The 25,131-nt window shown below is 41.3% G+C and overlaps 1 protein-coding gene across 2 annotated transcripts in view; it reads right to left on the bottom strand.

Moving 5' to 3' along the window:
- The window catches only part of LOC139458361 (uncharacterized), a 39,512-nt gene extending 20,115 nt beyond the window's left edge, over positions 1 to 19,397 (bottom strand). Inside the window, exons 1-5 of one of the 2 annotated variants that reach the window (XM_071239769.1) lie at positions 19,323 to 19,397; positions 17,653 to 17,736; positions 12,930 to 13,235; positions 10,601 to 10,722; positions 8,316 to 8,472 (exon numbers count right to left, since the gene is read on the bottom strand). In XM_071239769.1, the coding sequence (XP_071095870.1) occupies positions 8,316 to 8,472; positions 10,601 to 10,722; positions 12,930 to 13,235; positions 17,653 to 17,722 (655 nt within the window). In that variant the 5' untranslated portion in view covers positions 17,723 to 17,736; positions 19,323 to 19,397. Of the gene's footprint in view, positions 1 to 8,315; positions 8,473 to 10,600; positions 10,723 to 12,929; positions 13,236 to 17,652; positions 17,737 to 19,173; positions 19,247 to 19,322 lie in introns of those variants that run through there. The other variant, XM_071239770.1, reaches the window with a different exon arrangement.
- Between the last annotated feature and the right edge of the window lie 5,734 nt (positions 19,398 to 25,131).

The raw sequence follows: 25,131 nt of genomic DNA, 5'->3' as shown, positions 1-25,131 counted from the left end.
AGGTGAGTGAGTACATAGGTGAGTGAGTACATAGGTGAGTGAGTGAGTACATAGGTGAGTGAGTACATAGGTGAATGAGTGAGTACATAGGTGAGTGAGTGATAACATAGGTGCTTGAGTGATAACATAGGTGAGTGAGTGAGTACATAGGTGAGTGAGTGAGTACATAGGTGAGTGAGTACATAGGTGAGTGAGTGATAACATACGTGAGTGAGTGATAACATAGGTGAGAGTACATAGGTGAGTGAGTGAGTACATAGGTGAGTGAGTGATAACATAGGTGAGTGAGTACATAGGTGAGTGAGTGAGTACATAGGTGAATGAGTGAGTACATAGGTGAGTGAGTGATAACATAGGTGCGTGAGTGATAACATAGGTGAGTGAGTGAGTACATAGGTGAGTGAGTGAGTACATAGGTGAGTGAGTGAGTACATAGGTGAGTGAGTGAGAACATAGGTGAGTGAGTACATAGGTGAGTGAGTGAGTACATAGGTGAGTGAGTGAGAACATAGGTGAGTGAGTACATAGGTGAGTGAGTGAGTACATAGGTGAGTGAGTGAGAACATAGGTGAGTGAGTACATAGGTGAGTGAGTGAGTACATAGGTGAGTGAGTGAGTACATAGGTGAGTGAGTGAGAACATAGGTGAGTGAGTGACTACATAGGTGAGTGAGTACATAGGTGAGTGAGTGAGTACATAGGTGAGTGAGTGATAACATAGGTGAGTGAGTACATAGGTGAGTGAGTGAGTACATAGGTGAGTGAGTGAGTACATAGGTGAGTGAGTGAGTACATAGGTGAGTGAGTGACTACATAGGTGAGTGAGTACATAGGTGAGTGAGTGAGTACATAGGTGAGTGAGTGATAACATAGGTGAGTGAGTACATAGGTGAGTGAGTGAGTACATAGGTGAGTGAGTGAGTACATATGTGAGTGAGTGAGTACATAGGTGAGTGAGTGAGTACATAGGTGAGTGAGTGAGTACATAGGTGAGTGAGTGAGAACATAGGTGAGTGAGTGAGAACATAGGTGAGTGAGTACATAGGTGAGTGAGTGAGTGAGTGAGTACATAGGTGAGTGAGTGCATGAGCGAGTACATAGGTGAGTGAGTACAAAGGTGAGTGAGTGAGTACATAGGTGAGTGAGTGATAACATAGGTGAGTGAGTACATAGGTGAGTGAGTGAGAACAAAGGTGAGTGAGTGAGAACATAGGTGAGTGAGTACATAGGTGAGTGAGTGATAACATAGGTGAGTGAGTGAGAACATAGGTGAGTGAGTGAATGAGTGAGTACATAGGTGAGTGAGTGAATGAGTGAGTACATAGGTGAGTGAGTGAATGAGCGAGTACATAGGTGAGTGAGTGAATGAGTGAGTGAGTGAATGAGTGAGTACATAGGTGAGTGAGTGAGTACAAAGGTGAGTACATAGGTGAGTGAGTACAAAGGTGAGTGAGTACATAGGTGAGTGAGTGAGTGAGTGAGTGAGTACATAGGTGAGTGAGTACATAGGTGAGTGAGTACATAGGTGAGTGAGTACATAGGTGAGTGAGTGAAAACATAGGTGAGTGAGTACATAGGTGAGTGAGTGAGTACATAGGTGAGTGAGTGATAACATAGGTGAGTGAGTACATAGGTGAGTGAGTGAGTACATAGGTGAGTGAGTGATAACATAGGTGAGTGAGTGATAACATAGGTGAGTGAGTGATAACATAGGTGAGTGAGTACATAGGTGAGTGAGTGATAACATAGGTGAGTGAGTGATAACATAGGTGAGTGAGTACATAGGTGAGTGAGTGATAACATAGGTGAGTGAGTGATAACATAGGTGAGTGAGTGATAACATAGGTGAGTGAGTACATAGGTGAGTGAGTGATAACATAGGTGAGTGAGTGATAACATAGGTGAGTGAGTACATAGGTGAGTGAGTGATAACATAGGTGAGTGAGTGATAACATAGGTGAGTGAGTGAGTACATAGGTGAGTGAGTGATAACATAGGTGAGTGAGTGAGTACATAGGTGAGTGAGTGATAACATAGGTGAGTGAGTACATAGGTGAGTGAGTGATAACATAGGTGAGTGAGTACATAGGTGAGTGAGTGAGTACATAGGTGAGTGAGTACATAGGTGAGTGAGTACATAGGTGAGTGAGTGATAACATAGGTGAGTGAGTACATAGGTGAGTGAGTGAGTACATAGGTGCGTGAGTACATAGGTGAGTGAGTGAGTACATAGGTGAGTGAGTGAGTACATAGGTGAGTGAGTGAGTACATAGGTGAGTGAGTGATAACATAGGTGAGTGAGTACATAGGTGAGTGAGTGAGTACATAGGTGAGTGAGTGAGTACATAGGTGAGTGAGTGAGTACATAGGTGAGTGAGTGAGTACATAGGTGAGTGAGTGATAACATAGGTGAGTGAGTACATAGGTGAGTGAGTGAGTACATAGGTGAGTGAGTGAGAACATAGGTGCGTGAGTACATAGGTGGGTGAGTGAGTACATAGGTGAGTGAGTACATAGGTGAGTGAGTGAGAACAAAGGTGAGTGAGTGAGAACATAGGTGAGTGAGTACATAGGTGAGTGAGTGAGTACATAGGTGAGTGAGTACATAGGTGAGTGAGTGAGTACATAGGTGAGTGAGTGATAACATAGGTGAGTGAGTACATAGGTGAGTGAGTGAGTACATAGGTGAGTGAGTGATAACATAGGTGAGTGAGTAAATAGGTGAGTGAGTGAGTACATAGGTGAGTGAGTGATAACATAGGTGCGTGAGTACATAGGTGAGTGAGTGAGTACATAGGTGAATGAGTGAGAACATAGGTGCGTGAGTGAGAACATAGGTGCGTGAGTACATAGGTGAGTGAGTGAGAACATAGGTGCGTGAGTACATAGGTGAGTGAGTACATAGGTGAGTGAGTGAGAACATAGGTGCGTGAGTACATAGGTGAGTGAGTACATAGGTGAGTGAGTGAGTACATAGGTGAGTGAGTACATAGGTGAGTGAGTGAGTACATAGGTGAGTGAGTACATAGGTGAGTGAGTACATAGGTGAGTGAGTGAGTACATAGGTGAGTGAGTACATAGGTGAATGAGTGAGTACATAGGTGAGTGAGTGATAACATAGGTGCTTGAGTGATAACATAGGTGAGTGAGTGAGTACATAGGTGAGTGAGTGAGTACATAGGTGAGTGAGTACATAGGTGAGTGAGTGATAACATACGTGAGTGAGTGATAACATAGGTGAGAGTACATAGGTGAGTGAGTGAGTACATAGGTGAGTGAGTGATAACATAGGTGAGTGAGTACATAGGTGAGTGAGTGAGTACATAGGTGAATGAGTGAGTACATAGGTGAGTGAGTGATAACATAGGTGCGTGAGTGATAACATAGGTGAGTGAGTGAGTACATAGGTGAGTGAGTGAGTACATAGGTGAGTGAGTGAGTACATAGGTGAGTGAGTGAGAACATAGGTGAGTGAGTACATAGGTGAGTGAGTGAGTACATAGGTGAGTGAGTGAGTACATAGGTGAGTGAGTGAGAACATAGGTGCGTGAGTACATAGGTGAGTGAGTGAGAACATAGCTGAGTGAGTACATAGGTGAGTGAGTGAGAACATAGGTGCGTGAGTACATAGGTTAGAGTGAGTACATAGGTGAGTGAGTGAGAACATAGGTGAGTGAGTACATAGGTGAGTGAGTGAGAACATAGGTGAGTGAGTACATAGGTGAGTGAGGGAGTACATAGGTGAGTGAGTACATAGGTGAGTGAGTGAGTACATAGGTGAGTGAGTGAGAACAAAGGTGAGTGAGTACATAGGTGAGTGAGTGAGAACATAGGTGAGTGAGTGAGTACATAGGTGAGTGAGTGAGTGGGTGGGTACATAGGTGAGTGAGTACATAGGTGAGTGAGTGAGTGAGTGAGTACATAGGTGAGTGAGTGGGTATATAGGTTAGTGAGTGAGTACATAGGTGAGTGAGTGAGTGAGTGAGTACATAGGTGAGTGAGTGAGTGAGTGAGTACATAGGTGAGTGAGTGAGTGAGTGGGTGGGTACATAGGTGAGTGAGTACATAGGTGAGTGAGTGAGTGAGTGAGTACATAGGTGAGTGAGTGTGTATATAGGTTAGTGAGTGAGTACATAGGTGAGTGAGTGAGTATATAGGTTAGTGAGTGAGTACATAGGTGAGTGAGTGAGTATATAGGTTAGTGAGTGAGTACATAGGTGAGTGAGTACATAGGTGAGTGAGTACATAGGTGAGTGAGTGGGTGGGTACATAGGTGAGTGAGTGATAACATAGGTGAGTGAGTACATAGGTGAGTGAGTACATAGGTGAGTGAGTGAGTATATAGGTTAGTGAGTGAGTACATAGGTGAGTGAGTACATAGGTGAGTGAGTACATAGGTGAGTGAGTGAGAACATAGGTGCGTGAGTACATAGGTGAGTGAGTGACAACATAGGTGAGTGAGAACATAGGTGAGTGAGTGAGAACATAGGTGCGTGAGTACATAGGTGAGTGAGTGAGAACATAGGTGCGTGAGTACATAGGTGAGTGAGTGAGTACATAGGTGAGTGAGTGAGAACATAGGTGAGTGAGTGAGTACATAGGTGAGTGAGAACATAGGTGAGTGAGTGAGAACATAGGTGAGTGAGTGAGAACATAGGTGAGTGAGTGAGAACATAGGTGCGTGAGTGAGTACATAGGTGAGTGAGTGAGTACATAGGTGAGTGAGTGAGTACATAGGTGAGTGAGTGAGAACATAGGTGAGTGAGTGAGAACATAGGTGAGTGAGTACATAGGTGAGTGAGTGAGAACATAGGTGAGTGAGTACATAGGTGAGTGAGTGAGTACATAGGTGAGTGAGTGAGAACATAGGTGAGTGAGTACATAGGTGAGTGAGTGAGAACATAGGTGAGTGAGTACATAGGTGAGTGAGTGAGAACATAGGTGAGTGAGTACATAGGTGAGTGAGTGAGAACATAGGTGAGTGAGTACATAGGTGAGTGAGGGAGTACATAGGTGAGTGAGTACATAGGTGAGTGAGTGAGAACATAGGTGAGTGAGTGAGAACAAAGGTGAGTGAGTACATAGGTGAGTGAGTGAGAACATAGGTGAGTGAGTGAGTACAAAGGTGAGTGAGTACATAGGTGAGTGAGTGAGTGGGTGGGTACATAGGTGAGTGAGTGAGTACATAGGTGAGTGAGTACATAGGTGAGTGAGTGAGTGAGTGAGTACATAGGTGAGTGAGTGAGTACATAGGTGAGTGAGTGAGTGAGTGGGTGGGTACATAGGTGAGTGAGTACATAGGTGAGTGAGTGAGTGGGTGGGTACATAGGTGAGTGAGTGAGTGAGTGGGTGGGTACATAGGTGAGTGAGTACATAGGTGAGTGAGTGAGTGGGTGGGTACATAGGTGAGTGAGTACATAGGTGAGTGAGTACATAGGTGAGTGAGTACATAGGTGAGTGAGTGAGTACATAGGTGAGTGAGTACATAGGTGAGTGAGTGAGTGAGTGGGTGGGTACATAGGTGAGTGAGTACATAGGTGAGTGAGTGAGTGGGTGGGTACATAGGTGAGTGAGTACATAGGTGAGTGAGTGAGTGAGTGAGTACATAGGTGAGTGAGTACATAGGTGAGTGAGTGGGTATATAGGTTAGTGAGTGAGTATATAGGTGAGTGAGTGGGTATATAGGTTAGTGAGTACATAGGTGAGTGAGTGAGTATATAGGTTAGTGAGTGAGTACATAGGTGAGTGAGTGGGTATATAGGTTAGTGAGTACATAGGTGAGTGAGTGAGTATATAGGTTAGTGAGTGAGTACATAGGTGAGTGAGTGAGTGAGTACATAGGTGAGTGAGTACATAGGTGAGTGAGTACATAGGTGAGTGAGTACATAGGTGAGTGAGTACATAGGTGAGTGAGTACATAGGTGAGTGAGTGAGTGGGTGGGTACATAGGTGAGTGAGTACATAGGTGAGTGAGTGAGTGAGTGAGTACATAGGTGAGTGAGTGGGTATATAGGTTAGTGAGTGAGTACATAGGTGAGTGAGTGAGTATATAGGTTAGTGAGTGAGTACATAGGTAAGTGAGTGAGTATATAGGTTAGTGAGTGAGTACATAGGTGAGTGAGTACATAGGTGAGTGAGTACATAGGTGAGTGAGTGGGTGGGTACATAGGTGAGTGATTGATAACATAGGTGAGTGAGTACATAGGTGAGTGAGTACATAGGTGAGTGAGTGAGTATATAGGTTAGTGAGTGAGTACATAGGTGAGTGAGTGAGTATATAGGTTAGTGAGTGAGTACATAGGTGAGTGAGTGAGTACATAGGTGAGTGAGTACATAGGTGAGTGAGTGAGTATATAGGTTAGTGAGTGAGTACATAGGTGAGTGAGTACATAGGTGAGTGAGTACATAGGTGAGTGAGTGAGTGGGTACATAGGTGAGTGAGTACATAGGTGAGTGAGTGAGTATATAGGTGAGTGAGTGAGTATATAGGTGAGTGAGTGAGTATATAGGTTAGTGAGTGAGTACATAGGTGGGTGAGTACATAGGTGAGTGAGTACATAGGTGAGTGAGTGAGTACATAGGTGAGTGAGTGAGTATATAGGTTAGTGAGTGAGTACATAGGTGGGTGAGTACATAGGTGAGTGAGTACATAGGTGAGTGAGTGAGTACATAGGTGAGTGAGTGAGTACATAGGTGAGTGAGTGAGTATATAGGTTAGTGAGTGAGTACATAGGTGGGTGAGTACATAGGTGAGTGAGTGAGTTAGAACATAGGTGAATGGATGAGTATATAGATGAGTGAGTGAGTACATAGGTGAGTGAGTGATAACATAGGTGAGTGAGTACATAGGTGAGTGAGTGAGTGAGTATATAGGTGAGTGAGTGAGTGAGTATATAGGTGAGTGAGTGAGTACATAGGTGAGTGAGGGGGTGAGTACATAGGTGAGTGAGTGGGTGGGTACATAGGTGAGTGATTGAGTGAGTGAGTATATAGGTTAGTGAGTGAGTACATAGGTGGGTGAGTACATAGGTGAGTGAGTACATAGGTGAGTGAGTGAGTACATAGGTGAGTGAGTGAGTACATAGGTGAGTGAGTGAGTATATAGGTTAGTGAGTGAGTACATAGGTGGGTGAGTACATAGGTGAGTGAGTGAGTTAGAACATAGGTGAATGGATGAGTATATAGATGAGTGAGTGAGTACATAGGTGAGTGAGTGATAACATAGGTGAGTGAGTACATAGGTGAGTGAGTGAGTGAGTATATAGGTGAGTGAGTGAGTGAGTATATAGGTGAGTGAGTGAGTACATAGGTGAGTGAGGGGGTGAGTACATAGGTGAGTGAGTGGGTGGGTACATAGGTGAGTGATTGAGTGAGTGAGTATATAGGTTAGTGAGTGAGAACATAGGTGAGTGAGTGAGTTAGAACATAGGTGATTGAGTGAGTGAGTGAGTACATAGGTGAGTGAGTACATTAGTGAGGGGAAAAGAGGTGCCAATGTTTGGCAACTTACAGATTTTGTTCTTGTGTGGCTTGGAGGGTGTATAGCACTGAGGGGCAACTTACAGATTTTGTTCTTGTATGGCTTGGAGGGTGTAGAGCACTGAGGGGAAACTTACAGATTTTGTTCTTGTATGGCTTGGAGGGTGTATAGCACTGAGGGGCAACTTACAGATTTTGTTCTTGTATGGCTTGGAGGGTGTATAGCACTGAGGGGCAACTTACAGATTCTGTTCTTGTATGGCTTGGAGGGTGTATAGCACTGAGGGGCAACTTACAGATTCTGTTCTTGTATGGCTTGGAGGGTGTATAGCACTGAGGGGCAACTTACAGATTTTGTTCTTGTGTGATTTCGAACTTTCATATGCAATAACATATTTTATGATTTTATGATACGTAGTTATTCCAAATTGCATTCACTGTTTATATTCAAACTCATTGCGATTGGCCGAAGTGGGCGACTTCAAATATACATTCACATAGGATGTTGTGGCAACATGGTTGTATGGTTAACAAGAGGACAAGCCTCATTGTCTGTCTGATAAACATAGAAACCATGTGCTAATGTTGTAAACAATGAGTAAAATAATGTAGATTGTCTGTAATTTTCAATGGTGTAAGCATAGCCATTGAAACACATATGTCCCAATAATAAATAGGTACGTCATCAGACTTTTAACCCACAAAGGAGTTCAGGAGTCCATGTCTAATATTGATGTGTCTGGAACATCGGACTTACAGATTTTTTAACCCCTTTATATTTTGTAATACAATTTTTCTGCCAATATGCAGCCCTCGTGCCTGCACTTGGAAACTTACAGATTTCGTTCTTGTATGGCTTGGAGACAGTGTAGCACTGAGAGGCTGGCCCAGTGACTCTGCATTCTACATCCCCACCTTTCGGGATGTATGGGAGAGACACATCATCATTCTGTTTGTACTGGTCATACGTGAAGGTGTAGGGCAGGTTGGCCACCTGAAAAAAATAAATATACTGTCTGAAATATCTTACTAATCTGGACAATTGGGACTGTAATACTGGACAAAGGACCAGCTTATCTTGTAACCGATCGTCCCTTATTCAGATGAACCTATTCACACATCTACGCTGTGGGGAGTCTGTGTTAGAATAAGTACCCAGCAACCTATGACCGTCAAAACAGGCAACTTGATGGATCACGTGGTCAGGCCCAGTGACCTGGTTCATTGTGTGTTATACTCCGGAGACATTGGACATTACTTATATTATGAAACAATTTATTTGGTCATATAGCTTGAATTCTTAGTGTGGCGTTCACAGCAAACAAACAATCACATATCACAGGATAATCTCTGTAATCATGGTACTGACTTATAGTGAGTGAGCGAGTGAGTTTGGTTAATGCCGCTTTGGTTAATTCCAGTTATATCACAGCTTGTCAGATCAAAGAGGGAGAAGCCCAAAGTGATCACATGTTAAGAAGTTGTTATGTTTGCAAGAAATTAAAAATATTATTCAAACCGTAAAAACTGGTTTTCTGTTCTGTCATTTTTACCAAATGCATCAATCTGACATGAAAGATCATTCGGAAAAGAATGTAACGGTGGAGGAGTGGCCTAACACAGGCACAGCATCCCAACAATCAGACTCACACATGGAGGAGTGGCCTAACACAGGCACAGCATCCCAACAATCAGACTCACACATGGAGGAGTGGCCTAACACAGGCACAGCATCCCAACAATAAGACTCACACATGGGGGAGTGGCCTAACACAGGCACAGCATCCCAACAACCAGACTCACACATGGGGGAGTGGCCTAACAGAGCATCCCAACAACCAGACTCACACATGAAGGAGTGGCCTAACACAGGCACAGCATCCCAACAATCAGACTCACACATGGAGGAGTGGCCTAACACAGGCACAGCATCCCAACAATCAGACTCACACATGGGGGAGTGGCCTAACACAGGCACAGCATCCCAACAACCAGACTCACACATGGGGGAGTGGCCTAACAGAGCATCCCAACAACCAGACTCACACATGAAGGAGTGGCCTAACACAGGCACAGCATCCCAACAATCAGACTCACACATGGAGGAGTGGCCTAACACAGCATCCCAACAATCAGACTCACACATGGAGGAGTGGCCTAACACTGGCACAGCATCCCAACAATCAGACTCACACATGGAGGAGTGGCCTAACACAGGCACAGCATCCCAACAATCAGACTCACACATGGGGGAGTGGCCTAACACTGGCACAGCATCCCAACAATCAGACTCACACATGGAGGAGTGGCCTAACACAGGCACAGCATCCCAACAATCAGACTCACACATGGGGGAGTGGCCTAACACTGGCACAGCATCCCAACAATCAGACTCACACATGGGGGAGTGGCCTAACACTGGCACAGCATCCCAACAATCAGACTCACACATGGGGGAGTGGCCTAACACTGGCACAGCATCCCAACAATCAGACTCACACATGGGGGAGTGGCCTAACACAGGCACAGCATCCCAACAATCAGACTCACACATGGGGGAGTGGCCTAACACTGGCACAGCATCCCAACAATCAGACTCACACATGGAGGAGTGGCCTAACACAGGCACAGCATCCAACAATCAGACTCACACATGGGGGAGTGGCCTAACACTGGCACAGCATCCCAACAATCAGACTCACACATGGAGGAGTGGCCTAACACAGGCACAGCATCCCAACAATCAGACTCACACATGGGGGAGTGGCCTAACACTGGCACAGCATCCCAACAATCAGACTCACACATGGGGGAGTGGCCTAACACTGGCACAGCATCCCAACAATCAGACTCACACATGGGGGAGTGGCCTAACACAGGCACAGCATCCCAACAATCAGACTCACACATGGAGGAGTGGCCTAACACAGGCACAGCATCCCAACAATCAGACTCACACATGGGGGAGTGGCCTAACACAGGCACAGCATCCCAACAACCAGACTCACACATGGAGGAGTGGCCTAACACAGGCACAGCATCCAACAATCAGACTCACACATGGAGGCATGGAAGTGAATCTTCACCAAAAGTGGTGATTTGAAATCCTTAATCCGTCTCACCGTTATTGTAATGTTGACATTTGGATCCTCTTCAAAACCTTTACACAATGTACTCGGACCAAATGTAGTTTTGTCGACTCTAACGCAATCTGGAGTAGGGGGTGTTGGGGACTGTTTTACATCTGAAATAAGCAAGGAAATCAAATGAAAATAATACTGGGCTGTAGCCAGAAATATGTATACTCACAGCCATAAGGGAAAGTGGGTTGGGAAGAGATGCAGGGATTTTCTTGTAAAAGAATTTTTGTTCCTGAAAATTTTTGAAAAAAATAATTATGCTACAGAATGATATAGATTGTTTGTTTGTATGCTATTTAACACCACACTCAGCAATATTCCATCTGCATGACACGGGTCTGTAAATAATCGAGTCTGGACCAGACAATCCATTGATTGACATCAAGAGTATCAATCTATGCAATTGGCATATGATGACATTGATGACATTGAGGTCAGCGAGCCTGACCACCCAATCCCGTTAGCTGCCTCTTACAACAAGCATTGCCACCTTTTACAGCAAGCATGGGTTGCTGAAGACCTATTCTCTACATGGATCTTCACGGGTGGCATGAAAGGGTAGTGAAGAACAAATAAGTTGATGTTAACAGTGGAAACAAAGAGTCCAATATAATCTTAGAAAGAGAGAGGCACTGGGATGGCTTTATGTCATGGGAAAATCTGATTTTACTTTCACTATGCACTGAATAAAACAAATAAAAAACATGGATCAAGACCGTAACTGGACATGTATGCACAAATTCTAAAAACATGTAGCAAGGGATGTAACTCTGGAAAAACATTATTTACGGCACCAATTTTCTAACTCAGTCTTGACAAGTATCTCTTAGTCTAGCGCGCTAACTTCCTTCATGTAACTTTATTAGTTTCTAATAAAACATGTCCCCATTTCATTCAGTATGAACTAAGTCGAAAAGCACGGAGCAAGGGACATAACTCTGTTGAAACATAATTTAATACGCTTACCGCAACAAACTGAGGAAGGAGAGACCTACACGTCTACCGTAGAAATAGGTAAATTGGCAAGGAAAAAACAAAAATGGATTCCCTGATACAAAAACACATCACCACTGTGGCGATTTGAAAGAGGATGAGTTTGCTGGGATAGACACGTGATCGGTGCATGTAGGTCAACCAGCATGCAATGCGTGCATGACCTAGATCTGGCGATGTGAGGTATGTATGGATGAATAATCTTTAGAAGCAGGAAACCTTTGTTTCAGACATGTAGGAGATCACGTCATTTAGCGTAGTAACATAGCATAAGGGACACTGGGTGGCTATTTTTAGAATTGATAAAAAACATCTTATACATTTGATATAAGTACCTCTGAAAGTCATATGTATCCTGTAGTCAGTTATCTCTCTTATTACTCATTTTTTGGGCCGTAAATCGTTTTCTTTTGGACCTTTGGGGTGTGTGCTTGAGCCGCGTGTATGTTCTGCCACAAGCTATGATCCGCCGAGCACAATATGGTAGGAACGCCCTGATTGGTTGCAAACAGCGTTGCTGGCCAATGGCTGTATGACAGGGTCAAGGGTCAGCCTAGTGGTATATAAGGACCTGGTACTGCAGCATTCAGTGTCTTATGAGCTCATGATTCCCCGACAAATAAGTCCTCTCAAGTTCGGGGATATTTTGACACAAGACGCCTCCATAGTTAGTTGTAGAATAGGTTTTGATGTAGCTGGGTGGAGGAGAAATTAGGATGTTAGTAGAATCGTAAGTATGTAGGTAGATTTATTCATATAGTTTGTGTAAGGGTTTCCTTGGGGGAGAATTTGGGTTTGGAATAAGTAGGCTCAGGGTAGGTAGAAATATATAGGTAGTAAATAATAGACAGCTTTCTTCTGCAGTGTTCTGTGTGATTGTTGAATTTTTTAATTTTATATTCTGTTAAACATTTCACTTTTGTTATATTAAAAATTCATTATATTTTCAACAAGTATTTTTGTCCTTATTCACCCGCCGGATGCATGATCCCTACTACAAAGTCTCACAGGAGTGTCCCCAGTTAGCTGACGGTTAATCCAGACAGTTACCATCAAATAAAACACAACGCAAAGGGCCATGAGTCAGCAGTGGTAATCAATCTAGACACTCTGCAGAGTCAGTGAACTCTGCTGTCACTGGGCCACCTCAGGCAGTTACAGACATACAGGATCGAAAGAAGAAAAAGAAATGCATATTGTGAGATAGGATAAGACTAAAAATAAAGCTTTCTGAAAATCTGCCCCAACTGAGAAGCGGAAGGACAGAAAACACGGTTCCTATATCCCCCGCCCAACTTCAAAATGGTCAGAATCTTACCATATCCATCCACATGACAAGTCTTCAAGAGAGGGTCAGTTCCATCTCGACAATTCCACTCTCCAATATCCTTCTTTGCAAATTTCTTGATAAGAATAATATGCTTTTCAGGAGAGCGAAACACAATGTCATAATTATCATCATTGACATAGCATTCGTCTTCACTGGCCAGGCACGTTATCACTTCAATGGTATCTGGCCGGGAAAACCCAACACTCTTGTACTCCCCTGTCATGTCACAGGTGATGTTGACCGGCTGGCCAAGGCAAGCTACTTCAGGGCAGGACGTACTTGTACTGGCCGCATCTGTGGAGAAAAACAAACACTGTTTGAATTCAAACATCAAGGCCAAGTGGTGCTCGTCATAACTTGAACATTGTAACGACAAGATGTAAGGCAAGTTCATTAAAATCACATCCTTTATTTTCCTCATGCTGATACAACAACCCACGGCAGGAAGACCTGAAGACACCCCCATCAACTGCACAGAAGGTCGCATCAGTGAAACTTCCTAATCAATTGCAGTCCGTTTGACTCCAAATGAGAACAATGAATTGCAAAATAACTCGAAATCCAGAAAACTGTAGGAAACATCAATAAGGTACTTGACCATGAATACCCTGTACCCAACAAAATCTGAATTTTGTTTAATTTAAGACCCATGACGGATGAAGTTCTTTAAGAAACTATCATGTAATTTTGTATAGAAATGTGTACATGACACGTAGGGGGACAAACCGTGGAAGGAACAGCACAAGCACAGTCTGCACGTGCTACACAGTGACCCTGTTCATTCAATGACAAGATGCGCTACTCAGCAGATGTTAAACAGTTGATGTTGAATGTGTATGATTTCTTTAGAAGTGAAGCAGAAAGAGCAAAGCCTTTTCATGCAATTAATAAATTCTTGAAACGAGCTTCAAAAGCTCTTGATATGTCCCCTCAGAAACTTAAAAATGTTGTTAGTCGACGACAAACAGTCAGGCCAAGGAGGTAGGGAACATGTCAAAACCTCGCAAGGTTGATAAATTAGACAGTTTTCAGAGGGATCAAGTCAGACGTGCAATTGTTAAACTGCACTCAGAAAATAAGTACCTGTCCCTAAGAATTTTGAAGAATCACCTTGAAACTGACCATGATTTACGTGTTACAAAGTACAAACTATGGCAGCTGTTGCATACATTTGGTAACAAATACAAAAAGATAACTGGAGAAAATAGGGCTGTGTTGTGTGAACGGTCTGACATTGTTCGTCTCCGAAATCATTACCTTCGTACCATCAAACAGAAACGTGAAGAAGGATATGAGCCCATCTTCTTAGATTAGACATGGGTAAATGAGTGGGTGAAAGATAAATTAGTCCCTGCTTTGCCTACCAAGTCTCTCATTGTCATGGACAATGCACCGTGTCATAGTGTCCAGGATCCAGAAAGCAAGACTCCAACCTCTAATAACCGTAAAGGAGACATGGTTACTTGGCGGCAACAGAGGAACATTACCTTTCCTTCTCGAGCGACGAAACCACAGCTCTATGAAATCATCCAAACTATGAAACCTGACCCGTGTATAAAGTTGACAGTAACATCAAGGGTCAGGGTCACGCTGTCTTACGACTACCACCTTATCACTGCGAACTGAATCCAATCGAGTTGGTATGGGGCATCATCAAGGGTGACGTTGGACGATTGAACACAACGTTCAAATTACGAGACATTGAACAACTCGTAAAGGAATCCCTTGGTTGGGTAACAGTAGAAACATGGAGGCGTTGTGTGGCCACAGTCGTTGACGAGATAGAGTCACGTTATCGGTCACGAGATGGACTACGGCCAGCAACAGTCCAACCTATAATAGTGGCAGTCGGTTCAGGCACCAGCAGTTCCGACGACGAGATCTATGACATGAGCGAGTCAGATTGCGACTGAAATTATCATGAGACGGACCCTCTGCTTGCGCTGTTCCTTCCACGGTTTGTCCCCCTACGTGTCATGTACACATTTCTATACAAAATTACATGATAGTTTCTTAAAGAACTTCATCCGTCATGGGTCTTAAAATAAACAAAATTCAGATTTTGTTGGGTACAGGGTATTCATGGTCAAGTACCTTATTGATGTTTCATACACCTTTCTGGATTTCGAGTTATTTTGCAATTCATCGTTCTCATTTGGAGTCAAACGGACTGTAGTGTGAAGGCTTTGGAGCCAAGCATTCCAACCATCATGTCCGACTTTGGTATTTCAAAAAAAAAGTTAATCGGCCTGTTAACAGTTGGAACACCACAAGAGTGAAAAGGTGATAGTTGGAACACCACTAGGGTGAAAAGATGGACAGTTGGAACACCACTAGGGTTAAAAGTTGACAGTTTGAACACCACTAGGGTTAAAAGTTGACAGTTTGAAGTTGGAACACCACTAGGGTGAAAAGTTGACAGTTGGAACACCACTAGGGTTAAAAGATGGACAGTTGGAACACCACTAGGGTTAAAAGATGGACAGTTGGAACACCACTAGAGTCAAAAGTTGGACAGCTGGAACACCACTAGGGTTAAAAGATGGACAGTTGGAACACCACTAGGGTTAAAAGATGGACAGTTGGAACACCACTAGGGTGAAAAGATGGACAGCTGTAACACTACTAGAGTCAAAAGTTGGACATGTACCCCTCGTGATAGTGCTATAACTTGTAATGTTTCCTGCCTGGGAAGGAAATATATTTCTGCGCAGTAGAATAAATCCCTTATACCCCGCCACAAACAAGACAGGCTGCATGTGGATTCCTGAGCGGTAGAAGAAATCCCAATTACCTCGCTGCAATGCAAAAACCTGCACATTGTTTACGAGTCTATAAAAGTCACATGACACAGCACAAGTTAACCTCAGGTTAATCGAACAGCTGTTTCAACTTGTTTTATTGGCAGATTGAAACATGCTGGCAAGATAAATTCCTTGTAGCAGTATCACTTGGGGTATGTGTGGTTTAATGCGTCCCATGTTAGGTGTTGTATCACGAGTGATTCGGCTACAACTTATAATATTGGTTCTGACAAGTAGGAATCTTGTACAGTTCAGTTGAGAAAGGGCAAGCATCATACACTGTTCATGTACCCAAAGGTGTGTGCTGAGATGCCAACCCTAATTGAAGCTTTGAAATAATCAGTGGGGAATTTTGTATTGTCATGTGAAAAAGAGTAATGTTAAGAATAAGAGAACTATTCCATGATGCTGGTTTTCGATTCAACATATTGCTAGGGCTATACATACATGAATGTGAGTGACTTTGGTTTTATGCCGCTTTTAGCAATATTCCAGCAATATCACGGCGGGGGACACCAGAAATGGGCTTCACACATTGTACCCATGTCGTGATTCAAACCTGCGTCTTCGGCGTGACGAGCGAACACTTTAACCACTAGGCTACCCGACCATACATACATAAGCGTGGACGCATGCCATGACGCTAGTAACACAAGCCGCTCTATTAGAAAAACAAGGCGATAAAGCTCAAAATAAGCAGAACAAATTACTCTGTTTGCGTTTGTATGGTTAAGTAAGACTAAACTTCGAAATTGAATATGAAACCAAACATCGAAAACAATGGACTTCAACATTGAAAAATATTTGGAAATAAAAGTTGCATAACGGCATGTTACAACCTCATCAGTGACATACAAAGGGCCACATTTCAAACAAACCCTCCTTTGAAAAACTTTGGTAATAAAATTAGATTACTACTCACTTACAAGAGCATTTAGTTCAAGTTGTTGAGTGGGGGCAAGCCCCCATGACCCCTGACAATTTTAGCATCAGAAACACTGCATTCATGCCGAAACACGTGGCCAAAACTCCACACATTCATAAAATTCATCATCTGACAATATCAGCTGTACTGCAGAAAGACAATGTGATGTTTTGAGTTCCTAAGAAATATATGGGTGTACATGCAATTAGCTCCCTGTAGTATGCTTCACGTGATTGGTGCATCAACAATTGCTCTCCATGATATTTTTTATACATGTAAAATAATTCGTGAATCGAATGTCAAAAATCCCAATTTGGGGTGGCAAAGCGCATTAACATAATTTTAGCCCCAAAAGCGTAATGGTTGACATCTGTGTACCAGGGCTGGGGCAAACACGACATGTTCATATTCATCTAGTGAATTCAGAGTTTTGAACACCGCACTTCGTAATGTGATGGCTCGCGAAGCTGAGCCTGTCAAGCTGAGCCTGTCAAGCTGAGCCTGACAAGTTGAGCCTGACAAGTTGAGCCTGGTAAGCTGAGCCTGTCAAGCTGAGACTGGTAAGCTGAGCCTGTCAAGTAGAGCCTGGTAAGATGAGCCTGGTAAGCTGAGCCTGACAAGTTGAGCCTGGTAAGCTGAGCCTGTCAAGCTGAGCCTGGTATGTTGAGCCTAACAAGTTGAGCCTGGTAAGCTGAGCCTGTCAAGCTGAGCCTGGAAGCTGAGCCTGGGAAGCTGAGCCTAACAAGTTGAGCCTGGTAAGCTGAGCCTGTCAAGTTGAGCCTGTCAAGCTGCTTAAAGCCTGAAGTGATGCAGGTTGTAATTCCATGAACATGGGTATGGTGCTAACATCCAAGCATCCTAATCAAGGTGAATCTTAGATCAGCAGATCCTGGCATGTCTAAGGGGAGTGAATTGAACAGAGAATTGTGAAACCTTCATTGACTGGGCCACCCATATCTCCCTCATGTTGCGAGATCCTTACCATTGACTAGGATGGCACTGAAGCAGACCAGCAGAAAGAATGTAACTTGTCTCTGTGACAACATCTCCATCACGTCACATTAATCTGAAACACATACAGATGATCTAAATGAACATTAATGCATACCCAAATTGTATCAGTGGTTAGAAAGGCTATGGGTGAAAATCCAGGAAAGTAATCAGCTTTTAATGTCTACTTTTGTTGTTTCAGAAAACACTAAGAATAAATTAGATCCCTCCAAGCAAAGATCCAACTTTTAAAATTTGACAGTTAGATCCCTAAGGTAGCAGGAGGGATCTAATTTATTTAAACCATGTCCAACATTAATAGCACCTGAAATGCTTAAAAAACATTGTTTTGTTAAAGGCATTTTGAAAGATATTCAGGAACTCTATGCTCAACTGTGAGAACACTGTGTGAGTCGGCACTCGTGAAGCATGTGAAATGTGTTCCCCGAGCCTTTCGCACGTGCACCTCGCACTTTGCCGATGTGGGTTATGAAATGCATGTCCCAGGGCAAGTATACCATTCGTTTTGCATGTTTTGGACCAACTCGAGCACATTTATCAATCAACTAAATATTTCTTGCCCATGTTGATGGGCCTATTATGAGCAAATATAGCCCTGATCAAGATATGATAGTAATTTCTTTTCTGTCTGTTTGTTTCATTGAACGAAAAGCTTCAAAATCACAAGTACTGTACAAATACAAGAATGCATCGAGTAACATACTGTATAAAAATTGCATAAAACACATTTCACAGTTCATAAAGAGATAAGCAATTGGTACTGATGTAAGTAAATATTTAGTTGTTAATTTCACACCCTTTCTCCCATGTCGCCGTGGCGGAAGACTACATTCGTTAGCCATCTGTGCGGACAAGACAAATGACAAGACAAAAGATAGGGGAAAAAAAGAATTTTTTAAGTTCCGTCATATTGCCAACAGGTGTTTAACTAACCATGCTAACAATTCAGTTTGTTAGACCACGGTCAAAGACAAAGGAGCCATGGTTTAAAAACAAATAGTAACTAGATCTAGGTGGCATAAAACACAGAATAATCGATGATACGAAGTCGTGACACAAGTATATGATGAGCTCTGCATTGCAGCAGCAATGAGTCAAACAGTGACAATGAATAAATTGTCATATACGTCTCAGTCACACTAGGCTGAACCATTCAATGATACTATTTTCCCATCAGCCGATCCCCAATATGCTCACTATAATGCTTTAGCACTAAATGAAGTAAGTCTACATATTCAACACATCTGAATCTCGCACCACACTGGGACTCTTGATGTTCAATTACATGGAGTTGTTTGTTTCTATCAAAATTCTGTATATTTTCCGAAACAAAGCGCCGCTAGTCTAGAACAGGATATTGCTTGTTCAACAAGGTTACGCACATTGGCGGTATGACTAATGAATTGAGTCAGGATGATTGATGAGAATTGACCACAACTGCTAAAATTCCAGAAAAGTCTTGAGACGATGACGAGTAAGCTATTTATCATACTCAGGCTGATACTTGCATCGAGCGCCAGACCGGGACAATCGTCAAAAGACAGTTATCAACCGAATATATGTCTGATGGTTCACTTGTCCTGTTTTGGACAATTGATGACAAGAGAAATAACATGTAATTTTCGAAGGGAAAATGCCTACCTCTAACAATCAGTATATTCCAAATATGTCGTACTTTTGATTTCGATTTACTGCTTCCGGGTTTCGGCAAGCTCCTCACAGCGATATCCCGCTTTCGGAGCTCTCTATACCATGTTACCGAGTGTGTAACGAATACGCGCTGGGACGGAGCTTATGATTCCGGAGGTTTCAATGGCCTTTGCGCATTGTTTGATTATGACTGACTCCATGTTGCCTTTGTTATTTCAAGCGTGGAATTTAACAGTACAATGGTTTACAAGGAAGACTTTTGGAGCTTGCGATCAATTTGCGATGAGGTCCATGCTCCACTGGAGTATGATTGTTGAAAGTTTGAAGTGTTGTCATTTATAATATTTTTAATGAACGTATATTTATAAAGAAATAGATCTATTGCTCCACAGGACCACATGCAACAAATAGATCTAGGCCCCCTAATATTAAACAAACTCGTAGCCTTCGGCCTCGTCTGCGAGTTTGTTTAATTGTTGTTATTATTATAAGTTACATGTTCCTGAGTTTGATCTGTATTTTAGTTTTGATATCAGAAGCTTATATAATATTTTATATACTCTTAAAAAAAGAAACGCAATACGGATATTTTTGGCCATAAAAGCAAAATTAGCGGACCAAGAGATGCAAAATGAAGAGGTTTAATGTGTAATAGTGTCAGCGACAAATTTCACGGATCCAAATGATCACATCAATGTGGCCGATGTAGTTTTTGTATATATTTGTTTTAATTTCATTTTAGGTTTTTACGTATATTTATCATATATAAATAGTTGTCAGTTTCAGTCAGCTATAACAAAGTGTATCTGACCTGTCTTACCTACTAACTGCCCCATGGCCAGAAGCTTCATTTGCTGATTGGCCAAGCTAACACCTATTGTTAAACTGCATGCTTTGATTACACTGCATACTCTCTCAGCACCTGAACTGACAGAACTGCTCAGACCAGCAAAGTGTAAAGAGACAATATTAAATCAGGTGAGTTAAATGGTTATAATCTCTATCCTATGTTGTATTGAAATAATACAGTATGTTGAAAGTGTTATATGAAGTAAACTAAATGTATGTAATGTAACATAAATGTTGATTATGTCTAAATATTTAAATCTGCTTAAGATAAGCTAAACACCCATACTTTATCAATGAAACGTGTGTATTACTTTGTTCAATATATTAAATGTTAAATAGTGTTTTAGTCTATGTATTGTTTATTCAGATAATCTATGGTGTTGCCATACGTGTGGCAGTTGGATCCACACCCTTGTATCACTCACAGGGTATGCATTGTGTTATTTATATTTGTCTAAGGCTTACAATGTAATCTAATTGTGATGACCACATTTAATGTAAGATCATGTCATTAATTTCTGTCTTAAAGTATTGTATATGTTGATGCAGAATGTGTAAGCGTTATGTGTATATATTATAGTCAAAAGAAAGTCAAGGCGTTATCTCCCTTGAATGTCGGTATTGTTGATCATGTATATTACTGTATATGTTCTAGTATAATCGTTTTAGGTTAAGTCTATCTTATGTTTAATGGATGACTGATATATGTAAATATTTACTTGTAATAAGCCTATGCTATGTATCTGGCATTAATGATAATGTTTTACTTAGTATTTATTGTGTAATTATGTGTTTCAGGGTGTATGATATATAGATCCTTATCACACTCAACGCATCGCAATAAAGACCTCAACCCCGTACTATGTGTTTGTTCGCTCTAAAAAGACATACACTAAACTGCTACATCAAGGGCATGCAAAGCATTAATCGGGAAACACGTACGTAGGCCTACGATTCGGAAAAACGCACCCATGCAGTGCATCAACAAAACGGTCATAGAGTGATCTCCACAAGAATTTTTCAATACCATGTACGGTTCCTCGTTTAAATGTATTTTCCTACCTCACACAAATCTGGCTTTGCGTTTCTATTTTTTTGGAAGAGTATATATAGTCTATTCTTACATGTCTAGCATTATCAAAATGAAAACATCTGGAGACATATGGAGCATTTTTCTAAAAAACGAGACCCTTCAAGCACAGGACCATGTAGATCCGGGTTAGAGTACTTCTTCAGCAACCCATGCTTGCCGTAAAAGACGACTATGCTTGTCGTGAGAGGCGACTAACGGGATCGGGTGGTCAGGCTCATTGACTTCGTTGATGCATGTCATTATATCCCAATTGCGTAGATAGATGCTCATGATGTCAATCACTGGATTGTCTGGTCTAGACTCGATTATTTACTCACCGCCGTCATATAGCTGGAATATTGCTGAGTGCGGCGTTAAACAACAAACAAAACAAACTCTAAAAACGAATCATCTTAATCTCGGTTCCAGAATGTGCTGTACGTTTTAGTGATTGTTGGAGACATGCAATGAAAAGTATCACATAAAACACTGTTCAGTACTAGGAGTTCTGAACACTACGAAACACACGTAATAAATTGTAACAGTAACTATATAGTGAAACATCATAATTCCAAACAGAACAATATTCACTAACACATTCAAACCAGCGACCTTGACTTTTCGGGTTTTCAAGCAGATTTTGCAACTGAAAAGTAAAGTTACCTTTTCTTTCTTTTCTCCCCATTTCCGATTCACCGGGGACTTCTGAAGCAGAACAAAAGCTTTAAACTCATTTCAACTTCAACTTCAAAATTTTGGAAAGAATATTTTAAATAATTTCAAGCATTTAGAAGTTAAAAGGCAAATGTACAAGATACAAAAGCTAGTTTTACAGCCTAGGGAAAAACATAACTTCATTTTATCTCAAAATCATACAACGTTCTTACATGAAAATATATTATTGTTTATTCACAAAAAGTGTTAGGCCGTAGGCCTATTACACAGAAGTATTTACAGAGAGGGAGAAAAAAGAATTACCACTAGTTTACATATACATCCATATCCATACACATTCATACACATGCATATACACAAATAAATATTTAGACTGTATGTAATGAACGAAGTCGAAAAGCTTTGTAAACGTAGACTGCTAGATTTCGTATGATTTTAGAGTTAGTGGATGACATAAGAGCATTAAATTTATTTTTAGAAGGGGTTGTAAAATATTTAGGAGGAATGTATTCAGCTCTTAAATTATTATAAGCATTGCATACAAGCACAAAATGATATTCGTCCTCAATAAAATTCTGGTTACACATCAAACACAGTCTCTGTTCTCTAATTTCCTTAATATATCGACCGGTCTCAATTCGCAGCCGATGGGAGGAGCATCTCAACTGAGCAAGAGCAGCTCTGAATTTTGAAACATTTACTACCTTGATATAGCTTTCTAAGCCAAATGAAATTTTGTAAAGAGAGTAACTCTTGGATTTAGTGCTAGATGAAACAGCTGCATGCCAATCTTGCTCAGATGAGGCTTTTAAACGGTTTACAAATTCCAAGATAAAGCTTCTACTATTATTACTAAATTGCATCTCCCATATGTAGCCAAAACCAAACGAACAGAGAATGTGTTTGATTTTAGAGACCCAGTTGATCTTACCATTATTAACATCAAGTAATAATAATCTATAACATTTCTTAACTAATCTATTTTCAGGCAAATGTAAAATTCTGTACCAATAAGTAACTACACGCTTATAAGCACATATGTACATAGGGTACCTTCCGCATTCCCCCCGAACCACATGATTTGATGAAGATTGTTTAACCCCAAGAAAGCGTTTACATGCTAGTATCTGGATTTGCTCTAATTCTTTGTAGGTATCTACACCCCAAATCTCGGCACCGTATAAAAGAATTGGAGATATTTTAGAATCAAAAATTTTGAAAAACAAGTCATAAGGAAGAGGTTGAAGCATTTTTAGAGATTTAATGACACCAAATAGGACCTTTTTAGCTTGTAAAGCAGCACTATTAACATGCAAAGACCAGGAGAGAGTTTTTGAAAGAATGGTACCGAGATATTTATAAGAACTTACACACTGAAGTTTTTGACCTTTGAAATACCACATTTCATATTTTGATAAAATACCCCCGTTTTTAAATACCACTACCTTAGTTTTATCCAAGTTGACTGTTAGATGATAGTTACTACAAAAACTTTCCAGAGCTTTTATGCGTTTTTGAAGGCCATACACAGTATCAGCAATAAATGCAACATCATCAGCAAACAACAATAGGAAAATCTGTACAGTGTCAGGGTGTAGCTGCACACCTGGAGTGCATGTTGATTCTATATACAAAGCTAAGTCGTTTATAAAAATAGAAAATAAGAATGGACTCATTACGCAGCCTTGCCGAAGTCCTAGAGGGCAATCAAAACATTCTGTAAAACAATTTCTGATCTTAACACAGCTTTTAACACAGGAATAGATGGATTCTAATGCAATTAACATTTTTGGGGACACACCTCTGGATTTAAGAACTAGCCAAAGTTTAGATCTATTTACAAAATCGAAAGCCTTTTTAAAGTCAACAAAAAGAACATATAATTTACCACGCTTCTTAGAGAGATAATGCTGGATTACAGACTGCAGAATAAATATATTATCAATAGTACTATAACCTTTCCTAAAACCAGCTTGAGAGTCTTGAATTAAGTACAGATACATAAAGTTTACAAAAAGTGCTGAGCAAGGAGATACCACGGTAGTTATTGGGGTTTGAGTAATCGCCCTTCTTATGCAGAGGTATAATAACACCAGTACACCACGACTCGGGAAACGAACCATTTTCAAATAAAATGTTAAACAAGGTTGTTAGGTATGGTACTATTAAATCACTTGATGCTTTGAAAAATTCAGAAATAAGAGAATCATTTCCTGGCGACTTGCAGTTTTTTAATTGATTGATAGCTTGCAACACCTCGTCTTCAGTTATACGGCTGTCAAGGATAGAACATGTGACATCATCAAAAGGATAATCTACACCATCTTTCGTAATATCACGAGAGAAATCGGTATGCATATCTTGGAATAAATTTTTAAAATGCGAAAACCAGTCACTAATGGGGATAGACGATTCCCTTTTTTCAACACCAGTGTATTTTCTTAACATTTCCCAGAATGTTTTGCAATTATTGATATTGGATGAAAGTCTGTCACGAATCAAATCATTAAAAGCTCTTTTCTTACACCTTACGATATCCATATATGTTTTACGCTGCAGTGAATAGGCTTGTAACGAAACATTATCCTTTTTCCTATTAAAAACATATAGTAGTCGGAAGGCTTCTCTTCTGTGATAACAACATTCTTTATCAAACCACGGCTTGTCGCGTCCATGACGCTGAACAATCATACGCTTTGTAAAATCTGCTGCCTTCAACAAAGCTTCCGTAAATTTACTAATTGCTGCATTTATGTCTGTTAATGCTAACGTAATACAATCATCAAACAATTGCTTACTTTCATCACATGAGACATTTTCTCTTAACCGATCACCAAAGTTATCACGCCAAGTATACTTAATACAAACTTCGGGCTTCACATTCTCACCCGACATGGCATTGTCAATTTCAGTGTTACGTGACTGAAAGGTACAACTGATTGGCGCGTGCGGAGACTCGATCCGAGATCCGATGTTAAAATTCTTACACAATGTAAACAAATCCCTCGTTGTGATAGCATAGTCAATAACGCTTGCGCCTGTAGGGGACACAAACGTAAAATTTCCCCCACTGGCATCAGATCCACATCGACCATTAAGTATAGACAAGTTAAGAGAAGCACACATATTAAGCAAAATTCGCCCAAATTTGTTCACAGTCTTATCGGATGAAAATCGCTGTGTGCAAATACCCTCACAGAGAAA

The sequence above is a fragment of the Haliotis cracherodii genome, unplaced genomic scaffold, assembly GCF_022045235.1.
Source record: "Haliotis cracherodii isolate W230 unplaced genomic scaffold, xgHalCrac1.p SCAF_12, whole genome shotgun sequence".
Classification (NCBI taxonomy): Eukaryota; Metazoa; Mollusca; class Gastropoda; order Lepetellida; family Haliotidae; genus Haliotis; species Haliotis cracherodii.
This window is presented reverse-complemented; position numbering and strand designations above follow the sequence as displayed.